At 40.8% G+C, this 19,357-nt stretch overlaps 1 protein-coding gene across 2 annotated transcripts in view; it reads left to right on the top strand.

The window, feature by feature from the left end:
* Positions 1-19,357, top strand: part of RAMP3 (receptor activity modifying protein 3) — a 70,112-nt gene that overhangs the window by 28,035 nt on the left and 22,720 nt on the right. For both annotated transcript variants that reach the window (XM_062625418.1, XM_062625417.1), the window contains exons 2-3: positions 11,682-11,711; positions 14,334-14,466. In XM_062625418.1, coding sequence (XP_062481402.1) covers positions 11,693-11,711; positions 14,334-14,466 — 152 coding nt within the window. In that variant the 5' untranslated portion in view covers positions 11,682-11,692. The remainder of the gene's footprint in view (positions 1-11,681; positions 11,712-14,333; positions 14,467-19,357) is intronic.

Raw genomic sequence — 19,357 nt, 5'->3', positions numbered from 1 at the left:
TTTACACTCAAATAAATGTGACTGATTTGCCATTATTTTGGAGAGTGTGATCTGGGGAAAATTTCTGTGGGCAGTGTGAGAAGAAATAGTGTCATTCACTTTGCCAGTAATGGCTGTCACTTTTTATGGGAATTCAGACTTTTGGGAAGTGGCAGATTTCTTTTGCATCCCTTTGTGTGCAGATTAATGCTAGAGACTCTAATCTTTAGAAAACATCCATGCATTTTTGTTGTCTCAAAATATATAGCTTGAGATTTGACAGGGTGTGCAGCTCTTAGTCTGTATGGCCCTCCTGCCTTCAGCAGAAATGAAAAGCAAGTTCACAGCCACAGGGTATTGTGAAGAGATGGAGAAATACTGGGACAGAAATAGCGTCTTGTAGAATCGTTCAAGTGCTCATCAATAGGACACAAAGTCCAGGTTTCTTCCAAGACTTGATCTCTTTGACCTTAGTTTTGGTTTGTAGTCTTCTCTCTTGCTGACCTTGTGTGCACTGGAGAATATCTTCAGGGCTGTGAGGAAGACATCCTCCTGATGCAGTGGTGCAAAGGCCACATGGGTGCTTACAGTTAGTTTGATCTGAAGGGACATTGCTGTCCCTGAGCGACCTGGACACACTGCAGCATTGGAGTGGAGAGGGACCCTTTGCTTAAAGGGTATCTCAGCCTTGGCATCAGGGCTGTGCTGCCTGGTAGCCACAGGGGCTGTGGAATAGCTTTTCTCTTCACGTTTGTTTTTGGCATAGTGGCTGCAAACGTGCTTCTGTGGGAAGGACTCAAGTTGAAGGAGTTCATGTAGGAATATCTCCTATGGGATAGACCCCATGTTGGAGCAGGGGAAAGACTGTGAGGAAGAAGGAGCGGTAGGTGCAACATGTGATGAACAACCCCATTCTCTGTCCCCTTGCACCACTTGAGGAGAGGAGGTAGATAAATCAGGAGTGAAGCTGAGCTTAAGTAAAAAGGATGAGGTGGAGGGAAGGTGTTTAAGATTTGGTTTTATTTCTTATTACCCTGCTCTGATTTTGATTGCCAGTAACTTAAATTAATTTCCCCAAGTTGGATCTGTTTTGCCCATGATGGTAACTGGTGAGTGATCTCTCCCTGTCCTTAACTCGTGAGCCTTTCATTATATCTTCTCTCCTCTGTGCAGCTGAGGAGCAGGGGTGATGGAGTGGCTTGGTGGGCACCTGGTGTCCAGCCAGGGTCAGCACCACACCAAGTTACAAAAGAGAAGTGTTAGCTGAGCAGTCAGTCCCACAAAATAGTTAGCTCTGATGCTGCTTGTGAATAGTGGGCCATAAATCTTTCTGTGGCTGGCTTTATGCAGATGTTTATTTGTGTAACCCCCAAAAGCAGCTTTAGCTTCAGTCTCAAGTTATTGAAGGCTTTTTTATTATTTACAGGGTGAAAGCTTGAGAAAAAGCCTCTGTGAAGAAGGTCTGGATAGTAACCACAGTAGGGTGGCTGTGCAGCAGGGGACTCTGGGCTATGGATCAGCTACCCCAGAGCTCAAAAATGAGGAGCCTGCTCTTCAGGGTTGTTTGTGTTCACTGGCTTCACAAATAGTGATGAATGATTTTGTCCTCATGCCGTAGCAGTTTTCTTAGCTCAGGAATAACCATGGTATAGCATTTTCTCTACAGTGTTTACTTTCATTTGGGTTTCCATACTTCTTAACTGGCATATTCCTAGCAGAGTCTTAGTTTTCCCATGAAAATGGAAGCACTGCTGATCTACTGTTGCTGAAATGTGTTTTGGTCTTGGGCTGCTTGACAAAGTAAGGTCAGATACACTACCCTTTTTTAACTTTTCTTAATAAAACACTGACATGAATGAAAACCAGGACAGAGGTTATTAATTAAATAAAATTAAATTAAACTTTAATTTAAAGGTTTTACTGGCTTAATACTTTATGCATACCTTTGTTACTGTAAGTTTTTAATGGAACTCTTACTAATAAATGCCTTGTTTTCTATTCCTCAGGAGTAATTGTAATCAACTTGCACAACTTTTACAATGTTAATAAATAAGCAAGGAGGTGGCTGGTCTCTTCTCCCAAGTAACCAGTGACAGGATGAGAGGGAATGGCCTCAAGCTGTGCCAGGGGAGGTTTAGACTGGAGATTAGGAACAATTCCTTCCCCAGTGAAACATTGGAATAGGCATTGGAACAGATTGCCCAGTGCAGTGGTGGAGTAACAGTCCCTGCAAGTGTTCACACATCGTGTAGAAGAGGCCCTCAGTGCCATGGGTTAGTGGTGGCATTGGCAGTGCTGGGGAATGGTTGGACTGGATGAGCTTAAAGGTCTTTTCCAACCTGGCTGATTCTATGATTCTAAGATAGCAGATGGTGGAAAAAATAAAAAGGAGTTTAAACCTGTCACTATTGTTTCTTCTTACTCCTTTGGTGGCACCTGCTATGTGGAAAACAAAGCCACTGTGTTAGGAAACATAAAATCAGCGTAAAGGGAGAAAGTGCAAACTGAGGAGCACTGGGTTCTGCATGAGCAGCCAGATGTGCCCTGCCTTGCTGAGGGGGATACCTGGGAATTTGTGTTCTTCTGCAGTTCAGTTCTGCTCCTCATATCCACTAAGAGTAATGATTTACTCCAGGATTGGCCTAAGTAGTTTCCTATACCAGTGCCTGCTGCTGTGCAGTTTCCTGTGGGGGTATCTATCCAGGAAAGATTTTGGTGTGCAGGGATCACGCTGCCATGCCAGACTGCTAAGGATATGTTTTCAGTGTTTATTCCTTGGAGTAAGGATGCTGTTGTGAAGAGCCACACAGACCTACAATAAACAGGTGTGTATATAGCAGTATACATAGGCACGCAAATCTCTGAGATTTTGTTTGTTTTCTTGCTCTTTTGAGTTCTTCATGGCAATATGTCATTGAAAATATTCTGTGGTTGTGTAGTTGAGTATCCAGAGCTCTGGAGCACTGGCAGGTGAGCTGGGCTACTGAAGCAAAACAGCCCGCATTTGAATGGTCAGGCCAACTTACTATTTCATGGTAGGTGCAGCATTCATTTGAGGCATGACTGCTGAAATTGTTTTGATGTAATGCCTCAGCACAGTATGTAACAGCATTAGGAGTTTGCGAGAGGAGTACATGCAGCATTCAGAGAAGGTGGATGTGCGAGAGGAGTACATGCAGCATTCAGAGAAGGTGGATGTGCGAGAGGAGTACATGCAGCATTCAGAGAAGGTGGATGTGCGAGAGGAGTACATGCAGCATTCAGAGAAGGTGGATGTGCGAGAGGAGTACATGCAGCATTCAGAGAAGGTGGATGTGCGAGAGGAGTACATGCAGCATTCAGAGAAGGTGGATGTGCAGGGTGGGGATTTTTGGTCAGAAACGAGAAAAAATCCCACATTTTCCCAGGTCTTCTGCACTGACAAGATCTTGATTTAAATGTTCTGCCTGTCAGGGGAAGAAGAAACTTTTAATGTCTTCAAGTATCCCATGGTTTTAAACACTTCCTCAGGAGGGAGTGTGTTGTGACCCCTGTCTGTGAAACCTTCACGGGTCATTTCCCTTTCCCAAGGTTATTAAAAAAGAAATGTTGCTTGACTTCTCTTTCAGGCCATCCACAGGAGCAGACTATTTGCCTTGGGGGACTGGTGTTTTACACTCATTCACAGGTGGATAGGTATAGAGTGAAGTCAGTATTGTGCTGACCTTATGTTTCCTTATTATAGGGAATTCTCATGTCACATCACATTTTCTTTTGTGTTTTCCTGTGTTTTTGACCAATGACAGGCAGTTGGGTTACAATAATGAGCATCCCTTAGGTCTAATATATGTTTCCAGGTGATTAGGTGGTACAATGACAGACCGAGGTCCTGGATGCAGATGGCCAGCTTTGGGGGCTGTCACAGTTCTGATGTGGACCGAGGGGGGGGTCTCTCTTCACAATGAATTGCAAACTGTCTGTCCTGTTGCAGGGGATAGATCTGAACTGTGCTGCCTCATTTGGTGATGTACCTTTCCCATAAATTGCACAGCAGACACATTTCACAGTTATTATCTTCGGGGCAGAGAGGTCGTCATGTTCTTCAGTTACTTTGGTAACATTTTCTGAGAGGAGATAGAGGTCCTGGCACCACACCACTGCTGGGTCACTCTGTTCTTGGTGTGATGGTGATTCCTGCTTGTGACTGAGACAAATCTCTTACTAGTTCTGTCATCATTTTCATACCTGGTGTAAAATTGGGACCACACCAGTGGTACCACACAAGGCTGTAATGAACCTGAAGAAGTGCAGATGTTTAGGGGGTGAAAAAAGATTTTCGTTTCCTCTTGCTAGAAGCATATTTATCTGTAAGCATAAATTATTAAGAGACAATTTGGTTGGTTTAGAGGTTACACATCTGTGTGACAACTAGTGTATTCCAAGACCCAGAAGACCAGGTCTCACAGGCAGAAATTAGATGAAAACAAGGAGCACAAAGCCTTTGGAAGGCCTGTAGATACATCCTAAATAACAGTGTTTTCCTAATGTCCCAGAGAACAGTCACAGAAGTGAATTCAGTCAATTAGGATTTGTTTAGGCAACCTGTTCTGCTTGTCTCTGCTAGCTGTAGGCTGTAGCACCTCCGGAGGAGTGTTAGTCCTCTGGGACTCTCTTCCAGCCCCCTTGAGTCAAATCGTGGTCCCTGTATTGTTGCTGGATGTCATTTTTAAACAGTTTCTAATGCCACAAATTTCTTTCTACTCTAGAAACAAATGTACGCCTCTTAGTCTTCAATTTTACTGTAAGGATGGAACTCAGGATTTCTGTCAAGGATCACATTTGTCCATAGCACCCTTCTGAAAGAGTGTGGAGCTGGTCTACTTCAAGCACTTGATTCTGATGTTGACATATTTAGTTCATCCACCTTCTGAAAGTTAGTGGCAGTAAAAAAAATTAAGGATTTATATTTCAGTTACACAGTGCTTCATCAAAAGCACAATGGGACAGAAAAGAAGGGGAGAAAACATTATGTGGCATTTCAGGTTGAGTCACAGGACTTCCATTACAATACAGATCTTATTGTTCAGTCAGTTGCTAAATAATCCCCTCCCTAATTCTGTTGTTGAAGTGGCATGGTTTATTTAAATAGTTATTTAGTAAATAAATATTAATAAGAATATAAATATTTAATGAAAAGCACTGGTTAGATATATATTGAAATAAATCATACCGCTTTCAAACAAAGTAGTAGAAAACTCATCCAACACCTCTGGAAGCAGCCATAGGCTGTTCAGAAATGGAGCAGCATTATTTATACGCTGCCAGCAGTGATTTAAGAACTCCACCAAGGAATGTAAAAGGCAATAATTTGTATTCCTGCTCTGAAAAATTCCCAGTTGAAGTATGAGTTCACAGTAATTGTCACATTTCTTTGCAGTCGCTGGAAAGCTGGGCAACTCTGAGCCAACATGAGCCTGAACAGCCAATGTCCTCAGTAATGTTCCCTGTTGATTTGCAGTGATGAAATGAAAAAGCTTAAATTGCCTTCCTGCTTTTCTTGCTCTGCAGGAAGAAGAGTCTGACGTCCAAAATTGTTAACTGTCTGAAATTACCTTGCCAATTCAAAAGCAATAACGTAATGCCTCAAACTGTGATAAAGTATAGCATTGAACTGCACTTTTAGTTTTGAATATTACATTTCCATGGCTAATATATGTCTTCCGTAAAGTTGACACAGGGAAAAAAAGTATTAAAAAGGATTTAGCATCAAAGCAGGGGATGGTGCAAAGCTGACTTCTATGTTACCTGTTATCCTAGCTCTCTAGATAACTTCTCGGGCATAGCGACAGATCAATGCACCCCGCCAACAGGTTTACTTGCTCCTGTCTCTCCATATGTTGAAGCATGTTTTTTTTGGGCCAATTCTGAATGCCAGTGTAACACTTCTTTCAAGTACTATATTTATTGCAAGCTTCTGTTTATTCCTGGCATCCTTCCTTTGTGTTGAGTTCCTGTCATTGCCTGGCTCCGTGAACTTCAGTTGCCTCATTTCCTTGGCTGCTTTTACACTATGTGATGATGTTCTTGTGTCCTGTTCCTGTTCCTCTCCCTCCCCGTCCCGCTCCTCTTATAAAGTGTCAAAGGGACAGTTAGTAGCTGAGAACAAAAGATGACCTTCTGAGCCATATATACAGTAGCAAGGGTTATTTAAAGATTGGCAGGTGGGACTTCAGTTTTGTACCAACAGCATTTTTTTTCCTTTCTGTACTTTTATAACAACCTCTAGACTTGGAATCACTCATGATAGCTTTCTCTCTGAGGGTGGCCACCTGAGAAGCTGTGTTTCATTTTCCCCATACACACAGGCATACATTTCACTGTATAGCTGATAGAGTTTCCATCTGGACCAGTTTTTGCATTGTGTTTGTAAGCCTAGGTGGAAGGCTGCACATTGTGACCACTTGCTGCCTTCCTGTCAGGACTCCCAGCGCATTAACAGCACCCTCAACAGCTCCAGCGAGTTCCCCTCTGCCCACTGCCTGGGTCCCCCACTGTGCCCTGAGCTACACCCTAAGTGCTCCTGGCTTACTGGCTGTTAACTGCTCTGAACTTATGTATTGGGTCACCTCATAGAATCATAGAATCATAGAATAGTTTGGGCTGGAAAGCACCTTAAGATCATCCAGTTCCAACCCTCCTGCCATGGGCAGGGACACCTCACACTAAACCATGTCATCCAAGACTCCATCCAACCTGGCTTCTGGGCCTATCTGCTGCTGCTGCTGCACTCCCTGGCTCATCCCCGGCCACGCTGGAGCTGCAAATAGAGCCACTTTCCCACCCGTGGCTCTGCCCATCTTGGGGGATGGTGCTGGAGTCACCCCAGCTCATCACCAGTCATCATCAATTCTTTTTCCCTTGAATGTATTTAAGACATTTTCATAACAGAAGTTTATGCTTTGCCCATCTGTATACCAATTTCATGCTAAATTATCACTTTGTTATCTCTGTTGGGGGCTTAGCATCCTGGTGTGATTAGGCTGGAATGAGAACTGGACTCAGAGAAGCAGTTTATAATTTAAAAAATAACCCAGAGCTGCAGTTTGTGGGGGTATAAACTAGGCCTGTAAGGGCAGGAAGGATGAAGGCTGCAGCAGGGGGAGGACCAGCCAGCTCCCTGTGGCACAAGGTATTTTGTGTGGCTGCTGAGAAATACATGGCTTCAAGCTTCAGCAGCCCTATAGGAAGCTATCTGTGTTAAGACTTCTCCCAGTTGCAGGCAGTGGCACTGTGGGTGATAAGTCAGATCTGTTTCAGTACCTCAGTTACCATGTCTGGTAAATCAGCCTGCGTCAGTCTGCTCCTCAGCAGGCTGACATAGTCAAAACTCAATCAGTGCTCTTTCATCCTAGCTAAAGATGAGTACCTTTTCTCCCAGCAGCTGGTGTAGCAAACCTTGGTTTTAAGCTGAAAGGACAGAAACGGTCTAAGTTCTTTTGCCTGTTTCTCCTACTGTAGGGACCAGTTTCTGCATGCCCAGTTCATATACTTCCTTGGTCCACCTCTGTCCCTCCTTCAGTGATTGAGTTGGTGATACAAAACTGAGTGCCCTAACATGATGCAAAATTGGAAGAGAGAGATGTACCTTGATGTGCCTTTAAGCAATGCTTACTGATGGTATTTTTCTGAAGAAAGGCATAGAGATTATGCAGGGGAAAAGGTGGGTTTGATGAAATACCTTTGAACAAACTGTTTTGCCTTAGTCTTATTCAAAGCAGGAATGCTCAGACTTTTGTGGGCTTTCTCATGAAGCTTCAGGGTTCCTTAGCCTCTTCAGATTCTGCTGCGACTTGGCCACATACATTTTACTTGCCCCCCTTGAAGTGCTTTTAGAGAACTTTTTGGAAAGCAGCCATGTGATGCTTGTGTTAGCTCATCTTTTCCTTCTGTATTCATAAAAATCCTAGTGAAATGAGGCTCTTGAGCACATAAATGTCAGGAAGATAGGTAATAAAGAACCCCTAGATACTTGTAATCACTGTTTTTCTGATGCAGTAGGATGCACTTGATGTTGTGTCAGAGCACAGGTGGAGTTATTTCCATGGGAGTCTCTTATGAACTAGATACCCCAAAGTCTCTGTGCATTCCTGCCAGAGAACCTGTAATGGTATAACTTGGGATTTACATAAAAGATTAGTGAATTTAACATGATCTTTAATGCCACCCACACAACAGGTAAATTCATGTTACAGTTAAATACCTGATGAAACATTGGTACACTTCTGTAAGATTGATTTGTTCAGTACTTAAAATCAGGTTTATGAAAGAAATGTGGATAAAGAGATGTGATCAATATGACAAAATTATACTAATAGAGTATTAATCTTTCTCTTGTGTTTCCATCAAATCAGAGGCGCAGAACTGCAGAATGGCAGTTGCCATTTCAAACTGGGGTTTCACCTACTTTCATGAACTGTATGTTAGAGCAGTTTTTGCACACTATCAATAAAGCTTCAATATTGGCATCAGTAAAGCTATCAATAAAACGTCATGCTCTGCAGAAAGGCAGGTGTTTGCTTAATGCATAACTTCCAATAGAGATCTGATGTCCTGACACATAGTTAAAGATTAGATGATTGCAATTGGCAGGATTGTCTTTAGAAAGAGGTATAGAAGTAGAGTCTTGACAGTAGGTTTAACTTGAGGCCATTGTATGTTCTTTTGTTGTAATTGCTGGTGAAGAACTGCATACAGTGGTCAGGTAAAACAAGAATTATTGAATATATGCATTCTGAGAAAGTCTTGGAGCTGCTCAGAAATCTTCCTATCCTGTCAGGCAGTGCAGCAGCCTCAAGAAATGATCAAGCAAAGGCAAATGTTCTGACATCTCCCTCATAAACAAGGTTTTCAGAATTATCCTTACAAAGTGTTTGGAGAAATGTGCAGTAGGAAGAGCACACAGCAATTCAGAGGCTGCTTCAAATCCAAAGACTTCCAGTGCTAATTTTAAGCCTCAAGAGAGAATGCCAGGGAATAATAACAGTATAGCAGAAAACCAACCATTTAGAAATATTTATTCATCTTAGAGGAAAACAGAAGTTTATGTACCTGAAAAATTGTAGGACAGTTACCCTCTCATGTATCCCAATAGTGAATTTACATGGTGCTGTGAATCCCATTCTGAATTAATTCTCTTTTTCATGCCAGAAGAATGCCTGCTTACAAAAGGAAGGTAGAGAGTGAATAATAAGAGGCTGCAGTGAAGGTCTAGAACCAGATTTTCTTTTTTTCATGTACAAGAAGGTTATTAGTAAAAACTTTTTTTCTTGGCTTTCTTATTTTCTATCACTTTATCCTATTTTGTTTTTCTTTCCATAGGCTCTTCAAACTGATTTTTCCCCATCTAAGAAAGATTGAAAGAATCAATGATACTTTCCTTTACCTCTTGGCCCCTTCACATCTAATTCCACTAATGCTAGTGGAATACATGCTGCTACAGTGTATGGAGAAAATAAAAGTTAAAGGCCATTGTTATGGTTCATTATTAATAGGATTTAACCTGTAGTCAACTGGTACAGTTAAACTCAACCTCCTTTTTTCTCCCTTAGATGTTGGTTCAGGTAGGATTGCATGGCAACTGTTTATTTTGGGGTCATGGGAGCATCTTCCAATGCTGTGACCCACTTTACTTCCTCTGTGTATCTTCTAATGAGATGTGATGGCATCAAGCTCTCAAGAAATAAGCTGAACTTGCTCCTTCTTAAAATATCTGATGGAAGAGTCATACTTTCTGTGTAAACTATCATGGCCAACAAGCTGTAGTCTCCTGATTAAATCTTTGTTATGAGTTGAATACCTGGGTGTAGAGAAACAAAGAGAGGTGGGCATGATAACACATGGTGGTCTGCATTTTTGTTTCACCCTTCTCTGAAGGTATCTGGACTTTCTTGGTTGAGATAGGTGCAAAACATCCTTTGTTACTTTGTCATGAGCAGATCAGAAAATGCAAAAAGCATGCTTTCATGTGAGCAGGGAGATCTGTGAGCACAAACCTGAGAGCCTTTATTCAGTACTTGGTTTATCACAGCTTCCCTGCCTGACACTAGGGTAGTCACTCAGCCTCTTCTCTGTAAAACATGGACTCGTTTTCTGTTACTGATTCTCTCTTCTTGTAATTCCTGGTTTATTTACCTCTCCATGGTCTCATGAGGATTGCTACAGCAATAAGTATGAGGGATCTAGAGACTGGTGACTGGAATTGATAGATAATTTGAGGTGCAGGCTGTGGTCCTCCAGGGGAACATCTAAGGCACCTATGTGCATCTAGACCCCTTTCCTCAGAATCAGTGGGTTTGGCTTCCTCAGAAATTGGGTGCTTTTAATTTGGTCTTCAGTATTCTGCAGTTGATCAGTCACATTTTTCAAGTGAGGATAAACGGACTCAAGTATGTTTACTGGTATTACACCTGGCATTACAGTCTGGAAAGAGCAGTGCTTTATTTGTGAAAGAGATACAGCCACCAGAGTGTGTAATGGCGTTTCAGCTCTGTGTGTTGGATGCAACTCAATTTTCAGATACTTGGATTCCTGCTTTTTACAGTTTCGGTACATTCTGTCTCATTAGTAACCAAGACAGAGATTAATGCTTGTCTGGAAGAAAAATACGTTCCTTGGAAGGGTCTAAATTCTCCTCAGACGTATGTACACAATTTGCAGTTAACTCAGTTGAGAGCTTGGCATATCGCAGTGACTGTACAGGCTAGATCAATATAATTTGAACTAATATTCTGCTATGTATATAGCTTGATTCATTCTACTGGAGTGACATGTAGAGTATAAACAAGAAGCAGGGGGCACCCATGTGTGTGAAATTATTAATTTCATTTCTGATGGATACTATATACTTAATACTGTAAAGATTTGTCAGCAATTTTTCTTCTTTTCAGTTTGACATCAAAAACAATTGAAGCCACATCCCTTTAAGCTCTATCTGCAAAATCCTAAGTGTGGCTGGAGCTGTGCAAACACAGTGGGCTTCTGTTCATTAATCCATCTGAATGTACTGCAGCTTGCTAATCAGAAGATTCCTTCTGTTGGCATAGCCTGTGTTTCCGTTTGGATGCTCTTCTGACATACCTGTTAAAGTAACATCTCTGTGAGAAGCTCCTGTGTTTTGACTGTAATGGTTTTCAAAATGTACGATTTCACCGTGCAAAAGGTGGAGACCATGAAAACCAGCATTACATTTCTTAACGAATATAGCACACACTTATTTATGATTCTGTGCTTGCTTGATTTTAAAGCAAAAGGGTTTGTGTTTTTTTGCTTTACACTTTAGAATGTGCAGTTCACCTACATTTTGAGCAAATGTGTTATTTCTCCAACTTTTTCATGCTCAAGAAGCTTAAAGTAAAATTTTCCCTGTCCCTAATTCTTAACATTGGAATCTATAGGAAAGAATGGTGTGGATAGACCCATATGTCTGCATGACTCAGACATTTAAAGGATAGGTAAAAAGGAATTTAAAAGCATCATGTTCTCTAAATGTTATTTTTTCCATTCAGACTCACTCTTTGATAAAACTGAAACTAATGATCAAAGGCATACTTTTGAGTATTCTCTTGAAGCCTAAATTATGCTCAGGTTTGCTTGTATCTGTACTGTCTTTGACATAACAGCATGGAAGTATCTAACTCATCTCTCTTTTTTCCCCCTCCCTCTAGTTAATGGTCTGATGATGCTTGGATTCGCAGGTGAGCTTTGCTTTTAAACTTCAAACTTCTCTTTCTGTTTTATTGCTGGCAGCTGTCTGAGAAGCACTTCCATCCTGTCTCATTTCAGTTAGGCAACTGGTCATCTCCATCAGCTGTATGAACAGAAAGTTCTGTAGTGTTTTGTAAAGGTCAGTCTCAAGAGTGATGGTAAAACAGTAGAATTATTCTTAATTTTAAATCCCTTTGGCCAGGGATTTAGACAGAAACTCTTGCATCATCAGATTGTTTCTGTCAAATGACTCCATCAGAGTTTTTTCTATAACCCTGCAAAATATTGAAGTCCTAACCAAAAATACCAAGGCCATGGAAAATCCATTTAGACATGCTGCTGGGGAAGGAGATGGAGTAAATTGTCAGTGCACATGATGTAATGGAGGAGACACTTGTATTCTGTTGGATTTATAGACTTATAAATCAAATGATAGCCGGTTGGTTAGAATAGTCTGCCAGGGAAGGCAGCTTTGCTTCACTTTTGTGAAAGCATCAATGCAGGAATTAAGTTGCCAGCTATGCAACTTTCATATCTGGTTTTGAATTCTGCCCAGTGTTAATATTCATTTATAGATCTAGCAGTGGAACGTAAAACGTAGCTGCTGCAGCCTCCAGATGCATTGGCAGGAACACTTAAATAGGCAGGGCCCACGCTACCATGTTAACTTTCCAAGGACAGAGTTATGCTGCCCCTGTTTCATAACTTTCACCATTTCTATCCTGCTGATTAACTGTAGTTCTGATTTTTTTTCCTGACATGGATGAACACTTAGCATCAGCTTTATGAGCTCTGTCAGTCAGACATGACAAAGGAGGTAGGTAGGGTTGGGTCCCAGTGAGTCGGCCGTATACCTGGAGAGGTTTGTGGTCTGTATGAAATAGCAGGCTTAGGGTCTCAGTTATGGATCTGCTGCTTTTGGAAAGTATGTGAAAGTGGAGTATTTCTTTGGTCAGATGTGACGGCTGTGTCTCGTTTGGCACATGGCATCACTGAGTCAGTGACTTCCCCAGCTAAGATGTTGGCTGCAATAGTTTGAGTTGCAAGGTACTCCTGCCCAGGCTCCAAAGCCCTCTCGCTGGGTGAAACACTTAATGTGCACTCCAGCCTGTCTTGCAATCACATGGCCCATTTTGAATGGGATATTCAAGTTTCTGACTGATGGCTGGGTCATGATGTGAAGCCTGAAACCAGTCATCTTGGCTTAGGTTTTTTGGACTGAACAGTAAGGAACACTGTTGAGAGTGGGGGCTGCGCCTGACTTTTCAAGTGAAGACTTGCACGCCTTCGACCTGCTTCACCTGTCAGTGTGTTTGCCTGTCAGCACACATAATTGGAACCATTGGCTCTTTTCAGTAATGATGGGATACTGCTTTCAAAGTAACTAATAGAAGGAAAAGAAATAGCTCCTCTCCCTGGTATAAAGAGGGTCTCAGTGAAAAACGTAGTTCAAGCAGAAAAAGGTACAAGACATGATTCTACTTAGACTTCTTTTTTCAATGAATAAAAAGGATGAAGTAGTCTGTTCTTGGCTTTATTCGTATAAAAGCTGTTCCTCCAGAGTTCTCAGGAGGGTTGTTTGACACATGAGGATCTTCTAGGGTTGCAGTTTTGTTCAGGTAAATCCTTTTCTCTGATTTGTGCTGCTCTAAAGAGAAGTAATCACACTGAGGTTTTTCTGACTAATTTAATTTAGGCATTTGTATTAAATAAGTGACATGCATATGCTTTCAGGTAATTTTAATGTTCTGCAAAATGTATGCTTTTTGTGTATAGACGAATAGTGGCATTTATAAAGGTAAAGCAAGACATATTTAATTAATCAAAACAAAATGTTTCAGCCGTATCAAAATCAAAAGCTTTAGTTAGTCTGAATAGATTGTTTTGCAGAATTTTAAGTTTCTAAGAAATACCAAAATACAGTCTTTATATTCCATTGCAGATAGGGGCTGGATGAGAAAAACCTCTGACTTTGGCTCTAAATATTGTAGAATTGCCACTTCAGGTTGCAAAATATACAGGTTTGCTCAAGTCAAGGTTAATTCTTTCTTTGCCAGTAGCTGTATGCTGCAACATTAACATCTGATAATGGCAGATAATTCTTTTAGTGGATACACTAAAGGAAAAGCTAAACTGTGGCTGTGGGAATTCAAGCCCTTTAGCTGATAAGACACACTTCTCGATGTTGAAGTACATTTACAACCAGTTAGTTGAATGGGATGCACCTGTGTGAGCTTGAGAAGTGCTTTCTACCCTGAAGTATATGGTCAGTAACTGTGGTTAGCTTTTAACTAAAAACACAAATAGGCATTTCTATGTTAGTTTGTAAGTCAATATAATATAAGTAGTATTAATAGATAGTAAGGTTAGAAAACTGAATAGATAGGTTCCTCTATGTTAGGTCTAAAAGATGATGCTATATATGGCAACCTATAGTATTTCATACTAAGTTATGTTTTTAATTTATTTATGTAAAGGTGCATTTTATCTATTTTCTAAAATGGTTTGGAAAGTTAACTGATAGGTTTACAACAATGTAACTTGTGAGTGATATGTTTGTGCTGCTTCTATTTCAATGATTGAGATTTAAGGTGCTTTCTGATTTTACCTAGGTGCTCGTCAACAGACTAATCTCTGCAATGAATCTCTCATGTTAGAAAAGTTGCCTGCCTGTGGAAAATCCTTTGAAGAGATGATGAAGAAAGTGGACTCTAAAAAATGGTGCAACCTGACAGAATTTATCATGTAAGAGCTAGTTTTGGTTTTAATAGTTCTCACCTGGTAGTGCTATTTGTCCTTTAAAGAAAGGATCACCTCAGAGACCAAGAGCACTGTAATGTCTACATCCATAATGCATATAAAGTGTTTGTGTTCCAGATAAATTGAAATCCTCCTGTATTTGTTTGCCTGTTGCAGAGGGCTAAGCTGTAGCTCTTAAGTCCCTGAAGTATGGCCACATGCACACAGAAAGTTCCAACTCTTAACTCAAATAGTGCACAAAATTGACCACTTAAATGAGAATCACCCAGTGGGCTAATGAATACTAGCTGCTATTGCTTTTACCTCAGACAACTGTGTTTGTATTTAATCTGTATCTCTGTACACTTTAGACAAGTGTGACTTAAGTAATATGTTTTTTCTATAAAGCTGCACACTTAAAACTCTGCTCTGCAGGGAACTCAGTGGGCTTGTGGAATTGGTGGTAGTTTTGGCTTTGTGGAGCCTTTGATTCTTCAGAGCATGTGTGCTCATGCATAATACTCGGTTTTCGGAAGCATGGAGTATCCTCTACACCCCCTGGAATCAGAGGGAACTGCAGGCATTCAGCACTTCAACAAATGAGACTCAAGTGAATAAGTGTGCTACAAGCCAGCCTGAAGCAGAGCATCTTCCTGGGTTTGAAACTGCACTGTAATGGTTCAGGGGATGCTCCTGAGGCAGGGTGGCCATAAGCTAGCTGTCACCAGGTCTGTCACAGCATCAAATAGCCCCAAATATCTTCTTGTCTCATATGACCATTGGTCTTGTATCCTATGTAGTATCACCTCAGGTGATGCAAACTTTTGCAGCCACCTTATGTAAGATTTTAACTACTGGATAACCAGTAGACACAATAGATAATGAAATGCTGGACTGCTGTGCTACGTTGCAGCAGTTCCCCATGTTTCTCTACCACTGACATCTGTATTGACATGTCCTACCCATTTCATTAATCTGACAGCGTATTAACCACTTAGATACTGTTACTTCTTAGCACTTTTATTTGCACACCCTAGATGACATTACAACCTTGCAGCCTTCTACAAGGTAGATTCTTAAAACTCATGGCACTGGAGTGAAAGATGCACTCGTGCAGCTCTCTCCCACTGTGGGGAAGAGCAAAAGGAGATAAGGTCTTTATCCAGCTTCCAGAAACTGCCTTCAAATCTGACAGAGAGATGTGCTTATGCAAAGGTAAAGAAAATCCTTGCAATGCAGCTACTGCTAAAGTTATTAACAAATATTTGTACAGTATGTGGTAATGATTTTAATTTTGAAACTCCTCTAGATACCAGTTGGTTTACTTGTTTTGCAGGAAGAACTGTAATTTTGCTCCATTTAAGTTTCATTACAGTTGTATTATAATAACAAAACAGAGTTTGTGTTCATATTGATGTGTCCTCAACTAATGGGCCTATTTACAGCAGAGAAAGGAATGGGGGAGTGAAAATACATTACAGGAGTGAAAATGTTAGAATCTGCCTTTGCTAATGCAGATGAAGAAAGAGGCAGCTTTTCACAAGCCTTACACTAATATTTCTTCAAGAGTTCAAACATTTTGGTACATGATTTGTCCAAAGTTTGGAGGTGACTGAAGTCTCTGAGTTCTCCTGATCTTCAATGAGAGTTAAGAATCTGCCTTGCTTTTATCTTTTCTGATTGCACTTCCCCTTTGGTGTCATTTTCATTCCCTGTACAAGAAAACTCCTGCCTATCTGTGAAGATTGTTTTGTCTGAAGAATGGGTCAGTCTGAGGCTTTGTTCATTTTTCCCTATATGCAGTACCAGAAGAATTCCAGTCTCTTCCAAAAGAAAAATCCTTTACATTTTTACATTATACATTTTTAAAAAAACTTCTTTCTATCACTTATCTTTCAAGATCAAGCTTAGGAGAGAGTAAAGGGATGAGTCCGCTTTGGAATTTATTTCAAGTATTAATCAAGCGTTATCAGTGTGATTGCAAACTTGTCTTAAGGGTTCACTGCACTGAAGAAACAGCACATTTACATCTAACTTTAAGAATTTTACTCTTTTGAGAACAGGCACTGTGATTTGGTGTCATGCTTTATATAAGAAGAATGCAGAGTAATTTATTCCTGTTCTTCTTTATTTGAAGTATTCTGACAAATCAGGAGAAAAACAGTATTTCTTGCCATGGTCACTTAAAATTCAGATATTTAAACCTGGTAGTATTAGTTTACCCTGATGTTACATCTAGCCTCCAGCAATAAAAATTAGACAGCCTGGATCAGATAGTGGCTTAAAACTGAGTTTACTATGAAGGAAGCTGTTTCTTCATGCAGTAATTTCTGCATGGTGCTTTTCACTTACAAAGCTCTTACAAAATTTGGTTTCGTATCTTACAAATGTAATGTTTTATGGAAATCTGCTTCTTTTCTGAATTCTACGGAGGAGTTTTAGCACTTTGGGGTAAATAGGTGTCCTTGGTTATGGGATTGTAAATAGCCGTATCCGCATTGCTTCACTGTTCAGCCAAATAGTTGTGAGAGACATCTCAGTGACTTCAATTTGTTGTAACTTAATTATACTGTAAGATCTTCTGACAGCTCCATTATTTATTAACTTTATTCTTAACAAACTCATGTTCTTTAAAAAGAAGCCTTTTGACTGAGTTTAAACAGACAAGGTCCTTGTGTGGCACTAGAAACCAGTAACAGAGTTTTAGGCTCATAGCTGATATTGACCTTGCTGGAAATGTATAATGATCACATGTAAGTCCCCTTCATCTGGGACTGTAGAGATAGGACAAGGGGTAATGGGTTCAAACTAAAGCACCTCCTTTCTTTGAAATGTTAAGAGTTGGGGCTTTATTTACTGAGCTGTCAGAAGGAACCTGTTTTGGGCAAAAGATGCACATTGTGTGTCTGGGTCACTGAGCAGCAGATGCCACTGAAGAACATGACCCTATTGCCAACACTCAGGCTAGCATATCAGGAAATCAAAATGAGGGCAGAATGCTGCACGATACAGGACAGGGAAAGATACAGTGAAAAGAGCATCTGTCTCTGAGTAGAGCCCATCAGTCTTTCTGATGTCATTAGGGACAGTGATGGCAAATGAGCCCAGAAAGTGATTTTCCTTCAAAGACCTTCCTTTAGTCAAAGGGAAATGGATGGCTACACATTTTGTACATCTTTTGCTGCACACTTACTCAGTTGTATCCTTAAACATCTTGTCACTCCAGCAGCCCTTTCTTTAACTGAAATCTCTGCATAGTCATGCCAGCCAGGAGTTGTCTGAGGAGTACATCCCCAAACTAACTTCTCATGGATCCAAAGCAAACTATGGAGTGCTTTTCTTTAGCTGAATCAGTAAATGAAATAACAATTGATAACTTAATACCCAAAAGATAGTGCTGATATGTAATTTCTAGGGTTTCCAGTCCTCTAAACGTTTCCTGAAGGGACAGAGCAGCCTCACTAACATTTATTTGGTAATGGACTAAAATGCAGGATCCTGTTGTTATTTTTGACCTAGTCAAGTGTTGTCTGTTTTGGTGTAAGAAAGACACTGCACTATTTCAGGCCAATACCACTCTCGCCGCAGTCACCTCACAAGTGTGTAAAGGAACATACCTGCTACCTTGTGAATCAAGAGGCTGAGGGTGAAATAGCAATATTTGTTTAGGAAGAGAGTTCTAGCAAAGCAGTGCATGTAACACATGCTTTTCTGTTTCAGAAGTATTGACTGTAACAGACCTCTTCCTACAGTCCCAACTTTTTTCTACCACATCAAGCCTGTTTTCGTAGCTCAGAGAGCCCCTAATTCACTGTGAGGCAGTGGCTGTGTGACTCTGACCTGTGGCACTTGGAAGATGTTACAGTTGTACTTTTATAAGTTTTGAGTCCTTAAAAGCATAGGAGAGGGCAAAACCGTGTCTGAAGCTGATTCGTTGGAAGTATGTGTGTGTACCTGGTGGAACTCCCTGCTCTGCTGTGAGCATAGCCCAAGGTCTATCTTCATGCTGAACAACCATTGTATTTTCAGTACAGCCTCAGTGTAGACTTCCCAGAACACTGTATATCAAAAATGAATTCTATAAACAGAAGCAATAGGCTTTAGTCCCATTGAAGATGACGAAGGAGTTGACCATGTTCTGTACAGATGTTGAAGATCTGAAAAAGGAATTAAGGAAAAAAGATACGTCTGACTAGAGCCAAACTTGATCTAATCTGCTGGAAAAATAATCCTAAAGCTGTTGCTCAATTTTAAAGTCAAAGGGAGTTTTGCCTGTTACAACTTGGCCCAACTAAACTAAACTATACTACTACTAAGTGTCTAGTTTTCAAAGAAACACAGTAAAACATTAAAGAAAAGAATGCCAGATGACATTAAGATCAATGGGAAAACAAATGGGAAGAAACATGTGCAATCCAAAGTAAAATTGTATGTCCCCAGTTCTTAAAGCTCAGAGCTAATAACATCTGCTGGCTGAGGGTGTATGTAAGAGCCCCCCAAACTGAGTCATTTTCTTGGTTGGTTGTATAAGGTTTTTTATATCTTCCCCATTGACTGCTGCAGGAAGTCTGATCCAGCTGCTGGGTGGTGATTGCATCCAGCTGCTAATGTCAAAACAGCTGTACAAGGGGAATGTACTGTGGAAATCTCAGGCAAACCACTGGCTTTGTTTTGCAGCTAAGGTGAGGCACTGATTTGTGTGGGCTGATTTCTTCCCACAGAAACGTGCCTCACAGTTAGAAAGTGGGCACCTTTGGCTTGTTCTGTTCAGCATTTATGAGAAAAGCCTCAGTTCTGGATATTTGCATGTGATTTTCTCACATGAAGAGCAAACTGGGGCTGCCTGGAGCTGGCCCTTTGAGTGGCCAGCACACGTGATTTTAGATCCAGAACAGTA

Source organism: Pezoporus occidentalis, unplaced genomic scaffold, assembly GCF_034315485.1.
Source record: "Pezoporus occidentalis ecotype Australia unplaced genomic scaffold, CSIRO_AGI_Poc_V1 ctg28, whole genome shotgun sequence".
Lineage (NCBI taxonomy): Eukaryota > Metazoa > Chordata > Aves > Psittaciformes > Psittacidae > Pezoporus > Pezoporus occidentalis.
Note: the sequence above shows the minus strand (reverse complement) of the source record. Positions and strands in the feature narration are given on the sequence as shown.